Raw genomic sequence first — 22083 nt, 5'->3', positions numbered from 1 at the left:
AACATAAGGAAATCAATATGCTTATTAGCCACTATAGATATTTCCCACTGAAATTCAGGTTGGTATAGTGTAGTGAGTAACACCTAACGTCTACATTGTTCACTGGGGTTCAATCCCTGCTTGGGTAAGCACCCTACACTATACCAATAAGAGTCCGTGGGCAAGACTCCCAACACTAGTTTTGTCCACCTGTGTAAAATGATCACACTGTAAGTCACTCTGGATAAGAGCGTCTGCCAAATGCTCTAAATATACATGCACTTTTGGCAAGCCTAGCTAGTCCTCTCTCTCCTCATTCACTCAATTCCTTCCTCCCTAGAATCGTCAAGACAGTGTATACTTATACATATGATCCACCAAGAGATACCAGGATGCCTCCTACAGTCCTTCAAGGAAAAACAGAAAGCCTATACATTAATTATGTCAGACTGTCAGACAGTCTCCATCACTTCCACATTCATCTAGCACTGTGATCACGCGTAGATTTCTGTTAAACCCCGGACATTTTGTTAAGAACAACTGTAGTGACATTACTACAGTTCGCATGCTCTTGCTCTTTTTACTATGGCATACTGTCACTGTTTTAAGAAAAAAGTTAACCGAAACCAACTAGTCCTGTTTGAGAAAGTTACTGCCCCTTAGTTGAAGATTTAAATCAAATGTAGTTGACAATCATGATCAATTAAACTAGACAAACCCATGCTTGATTACTGCCACTGAAATAGAACCTTTCCAGATCTGAAGCTCAAGGGTAACTGGCTTAAGAGAACACAACAATTTTAAGCACCTCTGTCCACCTCTGATTGGCTTAAGAGAGACAAAATTTGCTTTTTGGAGAGGCCTGGTCAAGTCTTGACTTGAATTCTGACAATGTGATACTGTGGTGAGAAACATGCAGTTCATGCTTAGAAGCCCTCCAAGTGTGGGTGAGTTAAAGCAATTCTGCAAAGAACAGTGGGCCAAAATTCCTGCACAGCAAGACCTCCAGTTATAGGAAGCGCTTCACTGCAGTTGTTGCTGCTGAAAGGTTGGGGGCAATTTCTTTTTTCACATGGGTGATACATAAAAATGAAACAATAATTTGAAAACAGTTTGTGTTCCTTCATTTTTTTGTCATGTGACATTTTGTATGAGGACCTGAAACCATTTAGTGCGCCAAATACAAAAAAAGGAAATCAGCAGGGGGTTTTCATCCCCACCTCCCCAACCAACCACCTGTCTCTGCACAAACAGTGTCCAAGTCTTTCAAGTGTTACTCAAAAACTTGCCAGGAGGACCTTTAAAAGACGTAATTACCAACATCACCAACATGCAGAATGGAAGTCATAAGAGCAAATCTGTATGTAATAAGTGACAACAAAAAAAAACAAATATCAACAAAAATTAATAGCAGGTGTGGAAGGGAAATGTTTATTAATTTAATCATTAATTTGCTAAGAGACTTAGCAAGTCATCTAGCTGGACAGATCACCCCTTGCCCCTAACACCTAGCCCTACCCCTCCGTTTTGCACGTTCACGTCTAGGGGTAGGGTTGTCCTGATTGTTGTTGAGATGGAGGGATAGGGTGAAGTGTTAGGGCTACATGGCCCGTCAAATGGAGATTTCTCAGAGGCTGCACTACAAACTGAGGGTTATGAGAAAATTCCCAGAATGCTATGTGACTCATCAACAAGATGGCTGCACAAGCGGCCAAAGAGACACATAAATGTGAGTATTTCTCTAGTAAAAAGCCGCTGTGTTGTAAGAACCATCATAATAGCGGTTTATGGTCATTCCCTTCATAACGAAAATAAAAATCGATAGTAATACGCTGATTTTCTCGGCCGCTACCTAGCAAAATTTCCCATTCTACCTTAAATGGTGCAGCAGTTACGTTCCCGTACCTGAGCTTGCTGCATCATTTAAGGTGGAACGGGAAAATTCGATCATGAAGCTGGTGATTAAAAAGCTAAGTTCAGCTTCATTTCACCGAAGAATTCTTGGTGGTGATAATAAATGTCATCCCCCTCTATGGAGGCGCATGATGCCCTAAATGTATTTAAGCAGTGAGGAGCTGAACTTTCCCGTCCTCTGCTGTCACTGCAGACTGGCAGGGTCGCCTACAGAGCAGCACTAGTAGCTATTAATGAATTGATGTAGTTTTTTGTTTGTGCTCTTGTTTATTCGGTGACTTGCTTGATTGATTGATGCGTAAAACTGAAGTTGTGAATGAATAGCGAGCACCACGCTTTTCAGTCTCCTTCAGATAAAAGGCAAATGTCAGTGTGATGTACCATTACTGCTATAGTATGGAGACAAAGCAGGAAAACACATCCTGATTATTTTAAATATGATTCACCTGTCCTGTCATGTGACACACAAGTGAGCTCAACACAGCTGGAGGCGGCATGTTGGAAATGGCCGGAAAACCTTGTCACCACCTCGGGGGGGATTTCAGTTTCAAGACAGAGGGTTACACTCGAAACAAGGGGTAGGGGTAAAAATAAGAAATGGGATTGGGCCTTACTTTCCTCAATTACCTAAAAAAGCCACGTAATCACACATTTACTAAATCGTCATGCGAGGAGTTCATTTCTTTTCTCAAGGTTTCATACAATGACAAGATACGAGATAACAAAAGCTGTTTTCATGACATAAGGCAGCGAGTTTGAGATCTAGTAAAAACAAAATGATTCAGTTAACAAAGTCTAAAGCCCTATTAAAGAGGACTGAAATTTTTGAAAAGTTTTACCTTTTTTTTTAATTTCTGCATTTAGTTAGTTAGGATAAAGTTAAAAAAAAGTTAAAATGCAAGCCAAATCATTCAGAGTGGTTGGATATGGAAAGACCTAGATTTTTCACAGTGGTGGCGACTGGAAACCAGACATCAGAAGAATGAAATGCCTATGAAATCTACATCATAGAAAGTTATTACATAAAATGGGTATGAATGCTCACTGCCTAAAGCCTGAAATGTTGTCGTACAATAATTATGGTCCTTAAACATATTTGGAAACAAGGATTTTTTATTATTCATTACCTCCATTTTACCGTTATCAACATATGTATATATATATATATATATATATATATATATATATATATATATATATATATATATATATATATATATATATATAAATAAAGTTTCCCCTTCAATCAAACCATTCTGAATGACGTTATGTACACCTCACCAATTCAATTACTCAGAAATCTTAAAAATTGGTGGAATTAGTTTGAAAACCCCACCGGTACATCACACATTATATCATAAGTCTACTGAGAGAACGCTAAACATTAAAACTGATATTGTTACATATATTGCTTTTATTCGATAGCTCAAACTAACTTATGTTATTATGTCAAGAAATGTTCCAAGAAGGTTCCTCTCTCATGATAATTCTCTCATTATCTTGGGAAAGCAGTTTTTTTTCCTTGTGATACTGACAAACAACTACACATTTGAATCCACTGCCTTTTAGGGCTTTCGTATCAAACCGGGGTTCGTTATCCTACAGTCTTTACTTGAGCTTTCTGTTCACTGAAGATGTCAGTAGATTGGGGATGATTTAGCGAAAGAGAAAAAGGCCGATCCATCTGGGGAATTCATCATCTCAGTCTGGCACCATTAATCTCTCCACCACACCATTAATCCGGTCACATAGAAAGCTGGCAATCCAAGAGCATCATCTTAGCACTCCTTAATGGCAACCAGCAAGGAAGAAGAGTGCTTTCACTGGTAATCCTCCACACCTCAGGCTAAAGTCAATGACTGCAGCCTTAGCAATCACATTCTTCCTCAAGAAACCATTTCATTATCGAACTCAGGAAGCTCAATAAAGCGCTCAATCTTGTCTTTACAGGATGATTCTTTTAGATGAAGATCCCTGCTGCAGCTCTTAGGGTGACTCAATAGGCTGCAATGTAACTAGAATGCAGGAATGTTACAATATATCAGTGTGTATTCATGCCTTGATTTTCAGGGCCTTAGGTATTGACATGCTATTATATCATTGCAGATCAAAGGCTTGCGTCTCTACTAGAAAGCCGATATCTTGCGCAAGTGTGTTAGGCTATAGGCCAAAAACTACTCCGCATAAACTGTCAAAGTCCACAGTGCATAGCTTATTTAGCAAGTTGCGGCAGTACTTTCTTTAATGAAGTTCCACTGGAGCTCTCTTGCTCATAGCTATTTTGGTTTGTTGAGCCATCAGAGTGTGTGTCATGCCATCTGCACGCAGTTCCACCGTTCAGAGCTTTCAACCAGCGGGTATTTCTCCGAAAGGGCAGATCAGCGAGGCTGTGTCAAAAACAATCATGTTCTAGCTGTGTCTCACAGATATACCCGCTCTCACTGCACTGCATATACAGCTAAATCTTGAAATATCTATCCAAGCCTGACAAGACTCGACTATTCGCACCAGCTTCGGATATCATCGATATTTGGCAGTTTTGAACCTCGGATCAGGTTCAGCTCTCATGTTTGGATTCTCACTGCCCACCTATTACTGATCTTGGCCCATATCTACCCTGCTTTCATTTTTTCTCTACTTTATTCTCCCAACAGTTTTTAAACTTGTACTCACTTGAGCAATTTGTATTGATATAACTATGTTACAACTATTATCCAGATTTTAAAAAGTTTGGATATTGTTGTTTGAATGTTGTAACTGCTGAATACATCTGTTAAAGCGAAATTTAAACATAATTCTAAACAGCTGATAATCAAGTGAGTCACTTTTTAATTTGTTTATGGATTAATCTGATGATGGATGTTGTTGAGGCTATGTAAGGAAGCAGGTGCTCAGAAATGACAGCTGATCATTAGGAATATGAAGTTTTGTTTGGTATCCAATCACATTGGTGACTCGGTTCAGATTGCGTTCAGGATTTGGACAGCCTACAGTTGGGTTTAAACAAAATTTTATCAGGTTAGAGTCGGGTTTGGACAGAAATTTGAGGGGTTACAGTTTGCTTTGGACACAATTCTGTCAGGTTTTAATAGGGTACAAAGTACCCTAATCAGGCTAACAGAATATTGCAGGGCTAAAATGGGTTCAAACAGAAGTTTGTCAGGCTAAAGTCAGGTTAAAAAATTTTATCAGGCTAAAAATAAACAATTTTGTAGGGCCAAATATGGATTGAGACAGAATTCTCTCAGGCTACAAGTGGGTTCACAGAATTCTACAGGACTGGTTCAAATAATTTTGTAAAGCTACAGTCAGGTTCAAGTAGAATTTTGTAGTGCTAAAAATGATTCAAACAGGATTTATACAGGCTACAGAAGGGTTCAAACTGCAATTTGTAGGACTAAAAATGAGTACAAACAGAATCTTGTCAGGTTACAATCTGGGTCAAACAGGCCCAGACACAGGTTGTTGGGCTAACTTGTCTGGTTTGTGAGACTACACTTTATTTATCAGCTTATAGTCGGGTGCAGACAGAATTCTGTTAGGCTACATCTGGGATCAGACACAACTCTGTCAGGCCACAGTTGGGTTCAGTAAAAATCTGATGGGCTATTGTTGAGATTGGACAGAAATTGGTTACAGTCACATACAAAAGAGAACTTTGTTGGGCTACAGACAAGTTTGGATTCTAAACTTGGGTTGACTTATCTCTGGCAGTTCTGGCAGTTCTGAGCTATATTTGGGCTTGGTCCAAAATTTCAGGCCCAATTACAGGCAACACACACACATATACACAAAACCTAATGCACAAAAAAGCAGGCATGGTGATTATCACTTGAACCAGGCCTCTGCTGTGCCACAGACTAGCAGGGACAAACCTGACCTTTCCTTCACAGACAGCCAGGCACTCATCTTTCCATACACCCCCTCATCACCACGGTAACATCCACAATGCTCAAATTGGCCTAGAAATGGCATGACTGACAGCTGCAGAACACTGTAGCAGGTCCCGCTGGGCTTTCCCCCTAAAAATGGAGAAGTGTAGACATGGCCTACCTGTCTGAATCCATTTTCCTCCATGAAGAAAAAGGTCATCCCTGATCCCTTTTTGATGAGGTGGAACACCCTTGTGTTTGAATGAATTGATATTTTTTCTCCCTTTGGCCAAATAATGGCTTTGTAATTTTACTGCTCCCACAGGACACCATGTTTTAAGGCACTGAGGAGATATTGATGCCTGCACTTAGACTTAAAGATCCTGAATGAGGAGTATGGGTCGTTACTGTGTGCCAGGGCTGGAATGGAGCTGAGTAATCATTCTGCTGTGTACGACGGCATGAGGGAGACATTTGATGATTTGTCTGAATAAAGGTTAATAAAACCGGTTAAATATTAAACTATGATTTTTTGCTCATGCCCTTGTAGACTTATATTAGTAATAAATTAAATGGTAAGATCATAGGTCATAAGCGTAGATTGCTTTGCTCTAGGATTGAACAGGGACATCATTCCACAGTGGATGTTTAAATATTTGTTTAATTATGTTGTTATTGTTTTCATTTTTCCCCAATCATGGGCCACTCCTCATCCTCTGATACATGCTTAAAAAAGCTGCTAATCTTTTGACTGCTGTTTGATAAATCGATTAATCAGAAAAACAACTTTTCTGCAGTTTCTTCTTACTCCATCTATCTGTGTCATAAGCAATTTCGATAGAGGCATCATCAGCTCTTAGCATTCCTGCAGTGTATTGCAATCTACTGGGATGACAGTAGGTACCATTTTGGCATCATAAAGCATAATAGAGTACTTCAAACTGTATGTAAACAAAGTAAAAGCTTCTTTCCATAACCGAAAACATTCAATGACCAATCACTGCAACACTAATTGTCAAGTCTAGCAAGTGCATTATAGGCTGCTATCTGAAAATTAGGTGGCTAATCAGTTACACCGACATTCTTAATTGATCCTAAAGGAGAAATTCAGGCTTTATCGTGGTTTTTGTGTAATCACAGTTAGTGGTCGCTCTCACCTCTTGCGAGGAGACTCCTCTGTAACCAAAATCATGCAGTTTGAATTCCAGCCCTTCCAGACTGCCTGATGTGGCCTTCAGGTGCTTGGCCAGGATCTTTTTGAACTCCCTGGAGATTGTTGCCACGGTGATGGGGTACCACATTTGGACCAGCATAGTCTGAGGACAAAGATCACATGTCGCACAGGCGTCAGAAACAAGAGCCTAATGTGTGCAGAAACCTTCCTAGCCCCTGCTGATTACATCAGCTGTCATCTTAAAGACACGCAGCAAATCACTGTATTAAAATACACTAATACACACACACAAACTTTGCATGTTTATCTGCTCTTACTGTACCTTGTAGGTTTATTCCTTGCATTGGAGGCTTCTCTCTTACAGCCAGTGGATAGAACTATTTTTTGTATAAGATGCTCCAACACATTTTCTATAGCCAAGTCCATTAGCTAGATTTGAGCTGAGAGAAACAATATACTGTGCAATATTGTTGCCCTCTGGGACTGCAATTGGAGGACCCCACCATCCAGGTCATACCCTCATCTTCACTGACCCCATCATTCTAATCAAGCTTGTTTGAGCTGTTTCAGGGGCCGTATCAGTGGCCAACAGCATGTTGGACAACAACAGAGCCTGAATCACTGTCCTCCTGCACAATGACATAGTGAAAACCTCCGATGTAGAGCAATCTGCAGCACCATCATGTTTATAAAATCCCCAGACTGTTAACTATGTGTGGGGAAAGTTTCTCCTACACTGATATCAGTCTAGCTCTACTTAAAAGAGCCATTAGAAATATCTCTTTATGAAACACAATCCAGGCTTAAGACACAGGGCTTAAAATACTTCTACTCTAGATAGCAACATTGCATGTAATGACTACTGCATTATACGTAAATATACACTCCAGTGCAAATAAATAGGCCAAACCATCCATCCATCCATCCATCCATTTTCTAAGCCGCTTCTCCGTCAGGGTCGCGGGGGGATGCTGGAGCCTATCCCAGCAGTCTTCGGGCGAAAGGCAGGATACACCCTGGACAGGTCGCCAGTCCATCGCAGGGCAGACAGACAGACACAGACAGTCACTCACACCTAGGGGCAATTTAGCATGTCCAATTGGCCTGACTGCATGTCTTTGGACTGTGGGAGGAAACCGGAGAACCCGGAGGAAACCCACGCAGACACGGGGAGAACATGCAAACTCCACACAGAGAGGACCCTGGCCGCCCGGCCGGGGAATCGAACCCAGGCCCTCCTCGCTGTGAGGCGACAGCGCTACCCACCATGCCACCGTGCCGCCCAAAAATAGGCCAAACCCAAAACACTAAAGGTTTTAGTGAAAGTTTTGGCCTGGTCAGAGTCCAAATTTTAATTAAACACATATTAAACACAAACCAGCTTGGCGATGTTTTTTAACTGTTTGAAGCCATCAATACTGAGTATTACTCACTCTTTCTGTAACACGCTGTTTGAAAGTTATACATCAACATTTAAAAACAATAAATAAAACAGCTTTCCCATTAGTTAATTTATCTGTTTGTTTCATTCTGGATAATCTACTGACTAATAATTTGTTATGACCATTACAAGCATAAAGTTTTGGCATGTTTTTTTACACAGAAATATATATTATCCCTCAGGTCTTCATTCAGTAGCATATTGTAAAGAGGTACACACACTAACAAAATGGATGACAGCCAAGTGAAAAATCAATGTCACGTGTAGTCAATAAGTCAAGATATATTTAGTGTCCAAAGTCTACTTCTTTGGTGTTCTGAAGCCAAGAAGCCTAATTAATGGACGTTTATACAGCACCAATTACCAAATGCCATAGTATTACCAACACAAATGGACAAAGTATGTTGCAAAGCAGTAATAGCCAGCTCTCAGACTGTAAAATGTACTGTAAAAGACTGTAAAAATGGTAGGATTTAAGTGGCAGCAGGATACACAAAAGAGTGGAGAAAAACTGTTTTTTTTTTTTATTCCCCCCGACACTGAAAATTATACAACTTGTTCCTGACTGGAAATTAAATAAATGAAGTGCTTTGTAACTCTGCACAGTATTACTGTATGCACAAGCAAATTCATACCAAACTGTCCTCAGTTAGAATTTTAAAAAGTTAAAAGAAATACCTCAATATAGTTAGTGAGCCAGTAGAAGTCCGGGTCTGTGTTCTCCACAGTGAAGAGGACGTTTCCCCTGGGAATGATCCTACCCTCAGGAACAGCTTTGATGCGGATCGGAAGGCGGCCGTCGTATCTCTGACAGACACAATTAGACAGGGGAACAAAACACAGCCAGGCGTAAGCTCAAGCAAGACTCATGCGAGAGCGTTCAGCCGAAGACGAACATCTGGGGGGGTTTTAGCCTGGTTTGAAAAACTGAGGACGAGTCGTGTTAATCCTACCTCCAACAGTTTCCTCCAGCCTTCTTCGTCAAACACTTTCTGCTTGAAGTGCATCTGGTAAAAGACTTTTGCCTCCTGAATTTTTTCCTCTGTGACAACACAGCCTGGGGGGAGAATTTACAATCAATTATAGATGATGGAAGATCTGAATTTACACATAACATTTCACTCAAAACCATTTGAGAATGTTTCTCAATCACCGTACTGGGGAACACACGTACTAATGTAACACATGTACTCAAACCCTTACTGTATACCAGCCCTTGATGTGTATTAAACAAAATACACAAACAAAAACAAAAATAGACACAGGACACATCCCAGGACTGAGATCGAGTTCCACTGACGTGGGGTACAAATGCATTATTGTATTATCATGAATCAGTTTGAAGGTGGAATTTCAAGTACATGAGGTTGAAATGTTATAATATTATAATTGCGTACGCTTCATTATCTTTTGCCCATTATTTTGTCCAGTAGCTAAAAGGATTTAGAGTTCCACTAAAGTTTCAAAGCTAATGTGGCTAACAAGTAACAAAGGGCCTTCTACTCTTCTACCCAATTGAATGGCATCCTGCAAACCATTAGTTTCCAAAACTATGTTAAGCAATTAAAAAGTTGATTTATGTTGTTTCTTAACCATATAACATATTGTTATCTATACAAAGAGACAAAAGAATGAAATATGGAGAAATCTTGACCTGTTTCATGGTCTGCAAACTGCTATATAAACAGTCAATGCAAACACTAGTCACATTCATGCATTTAGGGTATTAAAAAAATCTATTATAAAAATAACTATATCAACATAACCTATGTGAATCATAGGATGAGTTGAGACATGATCATGGCTGCCATTCTTTAGGGAATAATTAAATCAAATCAGCAATTAAATCAATCAGTCTGATATAATCAACGATTCAATGACTATACTAGGGTTATAGTAGGGTCATATTATATTATATATCATATGTCCACATAATATTTTAATAGAAATTAGTAAAAAATTACTTGAAACTACATCAAAAGTCAAGAATGATTTGTCCTTCTCCTGTACAGTTACCACTTTGGAGTTTTGTCTGACAGCAACCCCACACACACACACACACACACACGCTGTTGGAAGAAAACCTCATATCTTCAAAATGATAACTTTACAAGAGAAGGAATCTATAGATGGTTTTATTGTATACTCAGGAAGAGCTTAATATTTAGGTGATGTGGGACTACAGTGCTAAAATATTTGCATTTTTTATAAAATGTTCCTACATCGATTTGTACATGAAAGGCATCAGATATGGGCAACAGCCTGCAATTCCCACGCTGGTGCATCCCCAGATTTTACCACGGATTCCCGTACTATAAGAATGTATGAGACTACTGCTTATTAAGTTGTTGGAAATTAAATCCAGATGTCCCCGCTCCTGTTATGGGTGCAAAATATAACTGATGAACTTTTAGTATCCATGCAGACTGCAAGAGATAACTTACCATCAGCACTAAATCTCTCTTAATTGCAGACCTAGTTGTTGTACAAATGAATGGCTAAATCCCTAACCAAAGGTCATGCAGGACATACCTTCAGTTAGGGATTTAGCTATTTATTAGTAGAATGGGACACAATCAGGAAGTCTTTTATGTGAGAGGTGAGCAGCCATTTAAATCCAGCAGAATGGAAGAGGCTTAAGTCCTTCAATTGACCAGCTGTTCCATTGACTGGGGGGTGGGGGTGGGGGGGGGGGGTTAGCAAAGGGGTCAGAACCAGACAACATAGTGCAAAAAGGTCACATCTCATGATTTCCACATATGGTTGCAGTCTGCCCAGTCACAACGTGGTACATTTACACAATGTTTCTTTACTACACTCCAAGTACCTTAACGGGAAATGACCTACTGTTATGCAACTGATTTCTGGCGCTAGGATGAAGTGCATACTTCATGCACACTTGCAAAAATAGAACACCCTCTAAAATAAGGGGTTGCCAATGTTTAGGTATTATATTTCCAAACGGAAGTGAGCATGTGATAGAGGGAGTCAAAATCACAGACTTGTTTACTGTGGCAAGCAAGGTCTTTCCTTTTTCAGAAGCAATTTATTTTCCTGCTCTCTCAAGCCTACGACTGAGCACATGTTCAACACTAATCTATTCTAGAGCAGTTTGACCTTGCTAGACAAGGCTCTTGTCCCAGCAGGCAAGTGCAGTACGTGAGAGCTATGGCAAACATGTGAATTGCATGTGACAAAGACTGAAAGTGAGACAAAGGCTTCAGGGCCACCTTAATGAGGTGTTTCCAGGAGGAGTGAGGAGTGTCCAATGAGACAAATGGATAATATTAGTACAAATTCATAGTATGTGAGTAACATTCGTGGGTCTTAAGGGTTGGTCATATGGCAAAAATATGAAATTACAAAACAGGGCACATTTTTAAGGTATATTGGGTATATTTAAGGGTACATAGAGTGATATCTACTACCACATACGCAGAAAAACAGTAAGGGAAGCAGACTTTTTTGATTACAATAAATACAAATAGGCCTCATTTACCACAAGTTCATAAGAAGAAATTTCTTGTTAAAAGTTTTCATGTAACTACTTCCAATGTTCTACTTGAGAAAGCACAGCATTTCAGTCCTATTCTCTAGATATCTATTCCTATCTATATTGTTCAGTGTTCTAGAAGTACTCAGTATTATGATCCACCATGTGATGACTCAGTATTGTGATGATCAATTATATGATGACATACTATTGCTATGATCAATCATGTGATGACGCACTATTGTGATGATCCATCATGTGATGACTTGGCATTGATCCATCATCAAAACTATAACATTCCCCACCTTTAAATATGTAGCTAGACAGGCAAATATTGACCTTGTCCATAAAACCAAAATGTAAATCATCTGCATTTCATGCAGCAGTTTATAAATAATTATAAGCAATTGCTCTTGTTTGGGTATATGGTCTTACTGAGCCAGCTCAGTCATAAATAAATACCTGCTATATATCTCTTCAGCAGGTACTGCAGGCCGAAAAACACAACTTCATTGAACTGGGCACCCTTCTTGTGCCGGCACTCAAAGTATGAGTATACTTTGCTGACATTTGGAGGATACTGCTTGTAATGCGTTATCTGCAAAGTAAAAAGAAATTGCATACAGATTATACCATCACATTCATATCATTTCATAACAAAGAGATGCAATATCAGACATTCCAGGTATAACATGGGTCTACAGTGGATAAGAAACAAATTTGAATTCCAAAAAGGATTCAAAGAAAACATGAACATGGCGCATGGCACTGTCAGTTCAAAGCAAAACATTTTGGCTGCTTGTTTGGTTTTTTACACCATTTGACACATTCTTGACAAATAGGGTAATAGATACAGCCAAAATCACTTAAAACGACATACAGTCTCATTGTATTAACTTACATGAACTGTTTCCATCTACAGCTACTACTCTGGACTAAGACTTTAACAACAGTGATATGCTGTGTCATAAGCTTGCAATCTCTTGTGTACTATACACTAATATCTCTGCAAATCTGAGGGTAAAGAAAATTTGTGCATGTGTGTTGGGGGATGGTATGTGCATTAACTCAGCACAAGGTGCCCTTTGTCATGTCCATGGAAACTAATTCACTAATCAGAGCAACTTTCCCTAATGCAAACATGTAGCCTAGGAGCTGACAATGTGCAGAAACAGTCAGGGCCTCCATTCACTGACCACTGATTCTAGCCCCCGCCCCCCACACACATATACATAGAAGAAAACCTCGTATATCCAGTTTTGAAGATTTGTAGTGTTTGAGAAATTTGTCAAAATGTCTCTTGGCCTTTACATTGTATGTAAATGAATTTCCAAAAAGCCTTGGGGGGGTTGGGGGGGTGTAGCCTGGTTCCACTGACTTACATTAAAAGTAAAGGATGTTTTTTCCTTCTCCTGTAAAGTTAACATTTTGGAGATACAAGGTTTTCTTCTGACAATGGCGGCACTTATATATTTCTAATGAAGTCTTTTTAAAAGCTTTTTTTACTCAATTAACTGTACAATTAATCAGACGACCTGAATACTAACATCATCAATAGTGACTGCCCTGCGTACTACAAAAGTAATTTATCTAATAAACAATGTCAGGAACAACGTGATAGAAAATGTCTAATTTACTGTAAAATCTGTAAATAAAGAGGTCTTTGGTTAAATTTAATTTGGTTTCTTTCCAGATTTTGTTTGCTTAGCCTTCACAACCATAACATGTCCTGAAAAGATTTCTGTGGCTGAAAATGCAGAGCTAAGTACCATTACGAGGTTAAAGTTGACTTAATTTGAAGCACAAACACTGTTATATAAACCTCCAAGAAAGAAAAAAAAGTTTGGAGGCAGGTAAGGAATGCATTACAGACATGCCACTGCCAAGATGGAGATTTGTTGAACTGCATGTAGCTAATGTTGGAGAAGATTAACAAAAGTGTACGACAGATATTTCACCAAGAGGAATCATCAGCCAAATATAGAGATGCTGGCATGTTGCCTGACTGGCAACATTTTATAATTCTAACAGGAAAGATCAGTTACGAAGAATCGTTCCTGAAAAGTAAATTACTTTCCACATACCACTCTAGTGACGCCCTTCCCATTATTGTCTACAGACATTATAGAATGATAAAATGCAAACTACAGCATACAGCATTGTAGGCTGCGCCGTACTGACAAAGCCAACTAGGCCTCATTTTTGAAAGCCTGAACATGTACTTGCTGAGGAGTGGAAACTGGAACTGTAAAACCCAACAAGCACCTGACCTAAAACCAAGTAACAAAGTAATGCTGACGATTCGGTTTAGTCATCTGTGTGGAGTACAGTGATATCAAACGAAGTAGTGTCTTACACATGCTGGACAGCATCTAATCCTAGACCTATGAATTACATAATCCAAGCACAGGACTTTGGACACAAATACCAAGGGTGACTTGGCCAACTGAGAGAATGTGAATGATTCATATTACATAACCAAACTTTTCTCTCGGATCATAAAAAAAAGCAGAAATGCTAATACTTGGACTGACATTATTGGGAGGTTAATAAAACCAACATTTATCATATGAACTACCTCTTTAGGGGCCCGTTTCCCAGACCCTTATTAAACCTAAGCTAAGACTAAAAGAGTTTTCAAAGGGGATTCATCACTGATGAATCACTAATAAGTCAAACGTCTGGGATCAGTTTGCCAAACATGGCTTAGGCCTGGCCTTGGACTAACTAAGTGTAGTGAACAGTCATTGAAAATCCCTTTCAGTCTACATTTAGGACTGATCTTCTCTTACAGGAAAGAACTGGAGTAAATAAGAAACGATGACTGTTGCCCTATAGTATTACAGTATAGTAATACTTTCACTTCTACACAGTATTCTCATAGTTATAGCAATCTAACATACCTATGTAGTACACAGTGAACTAACACTACTGTCTTAGTTTACTATGATATTCTGACAGGAATTCTATAGAAATTCCCGCTTTTTCATAAGGACTGGCTGGGGATACTGCATGTGGTGAAGAATTACACATGGCTGGAGCAGTGAAGGCGATTACAGAATTTCATCAGGCATTTTTAAATAACATCTGACCTATCTGGCATTATCCCTAACCCTACCAAAGAGATGCTAAGTTGACTTGCCAGCACATATCACCATCCAGCGAAAGATGGTTTTGCTTTCCTCTCTAAGAGGAAACAGCCAAGAACTCATCTGAATATATCTTTGTGCACATTTCTGCACCACGTTGTACCAACTATACCAGTATATGCAATATATACAATACTGTGGCACATGTGCTTAGCTGTGCTAAAGCAGAACTCCACCAACTTTTCAAAATAGTTAAATGGTTGAGATGTAAACAAAGTCATTCAGAGTGGTTTGGTGTGAAATACTCTGTTCTAGTGAAACTTACTGAGTCATACTTTTTCCATGCCTCTAAAAGCTGCCTCACAGAAATTTATCAAACAAAATGGTTATGAATATGATGCCTGAAATATTGTTTTATGCTACTTCTGTGATAAAGTTTTGGCTTACAGCATCTTGTCAATGCACTTATTTTAATCCAGTCATGGCTGAAAATACAGGCAGGACGTTGCCAGGTAAAATAGTCCCCAAAGAAAACTTATTTTTAGATTTTCCATTATTTTACCATCATCAGCGTTACATATAAACCCCCAGAAGACGCGTGTAGGTTTTGGATAGTTAATAAAACGGCTACATTTGCGTTGCAGTCGTGACGACTCCTGGTTCCTATCACCACCACTGTAAAGAAATCTGAGTCTGAACAATGAACCGTTTGTACCAAACCACTCTGAATAACTTGCTTTACATCGCAACGATGGAATCATGCAAGACAATTTTCTAACACCACTGTGATATCTGTAAAGGTATAATCGGGTACTGTAATGAAGTAAAGCTGTCAGACAGATAACCAACATACCAAATTATTACAGTATGACCAAGACAGATGGGAATAACCCTGTCATAAGCTTCACTCACCAACTAGCTACAACCAATTTCAGTTTCATTTTTAACGGCTCACTTAGTTATGTTTAACCTCGCCCAATGTCACCCACCATGCGCACGCCAAGAAACAAAACCTCACACAAAAGCAGAAATAATAAGAACCAATTTAATAATATGATATAAAACCTAGTTAATTAGCGAAGCTAGGTTAGCTATCCAAGCTAACTGCGTTTCAGCTAAAGTAACTGTAAACCGTAACATTAGCCTAGCAAGCGTTTCGCTGCTAACCTGCACATTTTACTGTTTTTCCAGCTCCACAACACAACATGTTAGCACACTAACGAACACTTTATGGGGTTAACACGCTCGCAGTGAAACGTGGAAGGCACTAAATCGAGCAATATAGGAACAGGACTTGGGAACGCGGAGCTAGCACGTCACCGCATTGAAGTACTGTGGAGGCTAAGGCTAAAGCTAAAGCTCCACCCCCCAGCTTTGGCTTTCACTGAGTGGGCCATTTAAAATGAAACCAGCGCACTGTCTGTCCAGCTAACGTTAATGGAACATGTGAAATGTAGAGATTATAAGGTTTTTATGTCTAATTCAGAAGAACAGCAACGCGGCGTGTTGCTGTCTTTTGAATACCGTTAATATCTACCCGAACAAGCCGCTGAGCAGCAGCGCACCAAGGTTACAGCATTAAAAACCTGACAAGCAAGGGCAGATAACGACAGCACAGCTAGCAGGCTAACAGCGACAACATCACCAACAATGCAGCTACAGCACCACATTTATTTCCAGATAGAAAAAAAGAAGTCTTACAGACGAAGATAGCTACTGAGGGTAATCCTTACCTTGTATGAATCCGTCGCGAGCAAAAAATTAAAGTCCTGCGCTGCCATAACTCAACGGTTATACTATAACAGAGGTGAATTCGTGTCTGTTCGTCCTTGTATTTATATGCAGGTCGTAGGCAGCGTGACTCGGAGGGGCGGAGAGACACCGCTGGAGGGGTGAAGCAGGATTTTGACTCCCCCTCTATGATATCGGCTCCGTCTGAGGCGGTAAATGTGTCGTTCACTTCGGAGACAAGAGGGCAGAAAAGGGGGCGGGGTTTCGCAGTGACGCGTCTCTGCTGCACGCGTGGGCGGGGCCTCTGAGTCAGTGAAGCAGGTTGGAATGAGCTGTGATGAAGCAGCGCATGTGGTGCGAAGTTTCGGTTTCTTTGAAAAGAGAAACAAGACTTTAGAGACTTGATCTGCTACAGACATGTGGTCTGGCCTTCTTACGGCATTTCCTCAGTGTTTCAGCCCACTGTGAAAATGTCTGGGCCAGGTGGTTCATGGGTGTGTGAGCCATTCATTTTCCCACTGATTACAGTTATATTAGTTAAAAGGGGAATTCCACCGATTTTTCTAAATTTTCTGAATAACGCTGTCCTTGAGATGGAACGAGAGTCATTCAGAGTGGTTTAATGGGAAATTGTTCATTGCAGAGATTTCTTTACAATGGTGTTGATAGGAACCAGGCGTTGCCATGTCTACAACACAAATATAGCCATTTTACTTACTAAGCAAAACCACCAGGGAACCTACATGTCTCTGGGGTTCTATATGTAATTTTGATGACGGTGAAATAGTGGAAAATCGGGAAAAAAGTTTTCTTTTGTCTCACAACACCTTGCATATACCCCTCCACCACGAATGGATTGAAATAAATTGATTTAAAATGGATTCTAGAACAAAACTTTAGCACAAAACAAATATCTCAGACATCAAGCATGCTATTCATAACCGATTTATATAATACGTTTCTGTGAGGGTGCTTTTTAGCATTAAACAATTTAATATAATGGCTAGATAACTAAACTGTGAAATATGCACTTTAAAAGCTATGCAATAAATAATTAAAATATGAAATAAATGGAAATATTGTTCTCTGACATATTTACATAATTTAATGTTTCAATGTTTAAAAGCAAACAGACATTATAGTAACCATTTCAATTGCATAACATATGTATGATCCATATATGTTGCACATATGTCTGGTATTTGATATTTACATATATGTACGCAACATACTTGTACATATAATTTGAAAAATAGGCCTGACCCTTTATGATACGTGCGCCAACCCCCTATTAATGCACTTTATTTCAGAGGAAACACAGAGGAAAAAGTCTACAGACATTTGGACACATCTATAGCGCATGTAATTGTTTCAGCTCTGCCTCTCCTGTTAAACTGGGTTGGGTGGGGTACAGAACTTTCACCCTGCTCTTTCACTTTTGTTTCAGCTCTGTTCTTATCTTGCTGGTTTCCTGAGGTAGGCAGGCCTCTTATCTGAAAGCCTTGCTACTCAACTTGCCTTGGTGATTTAATTTAGTTTAGCAATTTAAAACAAACAAGATATGCTGCTTTCAAAGACCAGATAACAGGACTTTAGACATTGCTCTAGTAGTGATTGGATTTTATGTGAAGAGAGCACATCAAAAGAAAGAAAAGGCTGGCTAAAGAAACTTTGAGGTATTTGATAACTGATGTGATGTGTATGCAAGAAGCTAAAGGGTTGTGTTACCGAGGCACATCAGTTTTCAAATTTTGCTGTCCTATGAACGAACTGCCGTTAAACAACATGAGTTACTGTGTGACTCACGGCCTGAGCCAGAATGGGCTGTGTTTAAAGGGACGGGGTGCTAAAACACAACTCTGTCCTATTAGTTTTGGACTATTGTTACAGTGCATTATTTTCACTCTCTGATGGTACATTAGTCCATGCGGTTATGCCTTATTTTATCTAAGCTTCCTATTTGTGATTTTTAAATTTTATTTTATTTAGTTCTTCCCCTCACCTCCAGCCAAGCTGATTGAAACATCAAGTTTTCAGGAGCCACAAAAACAGACTGAAATACTTTCTAATGTATGAGAGGCTCCTGGACACACATTAAGCTCTTCTACTCTGCTAAATTGCACTGCTAATAGTACATCAGTTACATTAGAGCACAGCTAGGCTTCATTTATGTTTTAGAAACTCTACCAAAGCCTTAAAGTGCCCATTACAGGTTCCTTTGGAAGTAAATGACTGATTCTTGTAGTTGGCATTAATTGTTACCAGGATTTTTATCCACTTGTCATTCAAACATAAGAAGGATATATTAACTTGCAGGCCATGCTGTTAGGCTGTTGTTTTTGATGGCAAAGGGACATTCCGTTGTGTTGGGTTGAGGTCAGGACTCTGCAGGGCAGTCAAGTTCTTCCACACCAAACTCGCTCATCCATGTCTTTATGGACCTTACTTTTGCCCAAAATCTCTTGGTCTGCTGAGGCATTAAGAGATCCTTTCACTGGAACTAAGAGGCCATTCCATGAAGCTCTCTACGCTGTTTTTGAGCTAATCTGATGTGCACATGAAGTTTGGAGGTCTGTAGTGATTGACTCTGCAGAAAGTTGGCGACCTCTGCGCACTATGCGCCTCAGCAGCTGCTGACCCCGCTCTGTCATTTTATGTGGCCTACCACTTCGTGGCTGAGTTGCTGTCGTTCCCAATCGCTTCCACTTTTGTAAAACCACTGACAGTTGACTGTAGAAGTTTGAGTAGCAAGGAAATTTCACAACTGGACTTGTTGCACATGTGGCATCCTGTCACGGTACCACGCTGGAACTCACTGAGCTCCTGAGAGTGACCCATTCTTTCATTAATGTTTGTAGAAGCAGTCTGCAGGCCTAGGGGCTCGGTTTTATACAAAGGCCATGTAAGTGATTGGAACACCTGAATTCAATAATTTGGATGGGTGAGTGAATACTTTTGGAAATATAGTGTATGTTCTTTGTCATGTTATGCAGTATTCTGTAGTGCAGTGTATCATCAGCCTCACTGGTTTGGCAGAATTTATGATTTTTTTTATCATTTTCATGTTTTCTTTTATGAATGTTCTTTCACTACAATACTTGGCATACAGCCAACTTTGACTGCTAGCCTAGCCACAGCTATGTCATCACCTCAGTCATCAAACAGAGATTCTATCTGTATTCACCACAAATTGCATGCAAGTTTTTACCCTTTCAGCCAGAGACCAACCTAAGATAAGGTATCTAGATAGCCAGGTTGCTAAGTTTAACATCTTGCTACCTTTAGCTTTTAGCTCGTTGTCCTCCTCATTTGACAGTTACGTTCATGCGACTGTTAAATATTATTTTACTTTATTTGCTTTTAAGAACTTTGTAACTTCTCTTGATCTATCTTTTTTTTACCCTGGCCTTTTTTGTTAATCTCGTTTGTATTTTGTATGTTTCTCTTGGGTGATGTGTGGGGGCTGTGGACAGCAGTCCCTTAGTCATGTAGCGACCTCCAATGGTTAGCCTATTTTACATCTGGTTATCTATAGTTTCCCAATCTAGCAATGCCATTTGTTGAAGGGATATCTTGGAGACATCCAGGCTCCTAGATGGGGCTGTAGCTTATTCTTTTTCCTTAACAAAGTCTCCACTCCTGTTTCTTCAAGAAGCCATTGTTGGCCAGCAAAAGTCAACATGACTAAGCCATTCTCTCCATTGCAATGGTAATTTGAAGACACGGCTGTATGGCTGCAATAAATTATTAGGCCTAGACTAGTGCAACGTTAGCTATCTAGCTTTCTGTTGCATTAGAAAAACTGAAACCCTGCCTAAAGAAGTTTTTCAAAGATGCAGTTTTTTTTCCAAGATACTCACTCTTTACGCTGGACAATCTCACTCTAGACACTACTGTGGCAGACGACTGCTGTAGAATGCAAGTAGGCATGTTTACAATGATGTAGCCATGGCTAAATGTTTAAAACATGAACAAATGCTATTGTATCATAAGTATCATATTTCCAGTATATGAATTATAACTAGTCTTGGATCAAATTCCAAAGCTAGTAACATTTTATCATTAACAAAATGTTAGTCAAAGTTTAGTTTAACCTCTTATGCTCATAGGCATATTTAGATTTTTTCCATCTGAATTTTCATGACCAAATCATAAGGCAAATTATTCAGTAAATGCATGGAACAAATGTAATTTTTCATTTTATTTATTTGCTTATTTTGTAAAAGCTCCCCTAAAAATAACAGAAAATGTACTGCCGAAAGCCAAAAATCTTCGAAAAATCTTAGCTCTTTGTATTATTTTATAAAAATCATTTTTACAGTGTTTATCACTGAGGAGACACCTGTTTATAGTTTATAGCCCAGATTTGTGGAAAAATGGGTCGACTTTCAATAGAAAAAAAATTCACTTCAGCTTCTTTTATTATAAGGGTTTACATCACCCATCTATCTGACTGGAAAGAAGACGATTCCAGCTTTCATATGACACCCACCTTTTGAATGTAGCTTATGAAACATGAATGTTATGAAGAATATGATATGCATTTTGGAACCAGTGGTGGTGTCAAGGAGTTAAAAAGGTTAACCCCTTACATTCCCAGGCTTATTATATACTATGACTTGACAATGTAATCTGTGGTGAGAGTAGAGAGCAGGTGGAAGAGAATCTGGAGAGGTGGAGGTTTGCACTGGAGAGGAGAGGAATGAAGGTCAGTAGAGACAAGACAGAATACATGTGTGTGAATGAGAGGGAGGCAGGTGGAAAGGTGAAGATGGAAGGAGTAGAGGTCGTAAAGGTGGATGACTTCAAATATCTTGGGTCAACCATCCAGAGCAATGGACAGTGCAAAAAAGAGGTGAGTAAGAGGGTGCAGGCAGGATGGAGTAGGTGGAGATGGATGTCAGGGCTGATGTGTGACAGAAGGATAGCAGCAAAAGTGAAACGGAAGGTTTACAAGACAGTAGTGCTCCTGCTATGATGTATGGTTTGGAGACTGTGGCTCTGTCTAAAAGACAGGAGGCTGAGCTGGAGGTGGCGGAGATGAAGATGCTGAGATTTTCGTTGGGAGTGACAAGGATGGACAAGATTAGAAATGAGCAGATCAGAGGGACAGTGAAGGTGGAGCAGTTTGGAGATAAAGCCAGAGAGGCCAGGTTGAGATGGTTTGGACATGTGTTGAGGAGGAATAGTGGATATATTGGCCAAAGAATGTTGGAGATGGAGCTGCCGGGTAGAAGGAGAAGAGGTAGACCTCAGAGAAGGTTTATGGATGTAGTGAAGGTGGACATGGAGATGGTTGGTGTGAAAGTAGAGGAGGCAATGGATAGGGCAAGATTGAGGCAGATGATCCGCTGTGGCGACCCCTAAAGGGAGCAGCCGAAAGAAGAAGA

At 39.7% G+C, this 22083-nt stretch overlaps 1 protein-coding gene across 1 annotated transcript in view; it reads right to left on the bottom strand.

Moving 5' to 3' along the window:
* The window catches only part of nampt2 (nicotinamide phosphoribosyltransferase 2), a 29451-nt gene extending 12521 nt beyond the window's left edge, over positions 1-16930 (bottom strand). The window contains exons 1-5 of the mRNA XM_017711752.2: positions 16696-16930; positions 12336-12471; positions 9334-9437; positions 9059-9187; positions 6923-7081 (exon numbers count right to left, since the gene is read on the bottom strand). Of these exons, the coding sequence (XP_017567241.1) occupies positions 6923-7081; positions 9059-9187; positions 9334-9437; positions 12336-12471; positions 16696-16743 (576 nt within the window). The 5' untranslated portion in view covers positions 16744-16930. The remainder of the gene's footprint in view (positions 1-6922; positions 7082-9058; positions 9188-9333; positions 9438-12335; positions 12472-16695) is intronic.
* Between the last annotated feature and the right edge of the window lie 5153 nt (positions 16931-22083).

This window comes from Pygocentrus nattereri, chromosome 21 (genome assembly GCF_015220715.1).
Source record: "Pygocentrus nattereri isolate fPygNat1 chromosome 21, fPygNat1.pri, whole genome shotgun sequence".
NCBI lineage: Eukaryota > Metazoa > Chordata > Actinopteri > Characiformes > Serrasalmidae > Pygocentrus > Pygocentrus nattereri.
The sequence above is the reverse complement of the archived record's forward strand: the minus strand, read 5'-3'. Positions and strand labels throughout refer to the sequence as shown.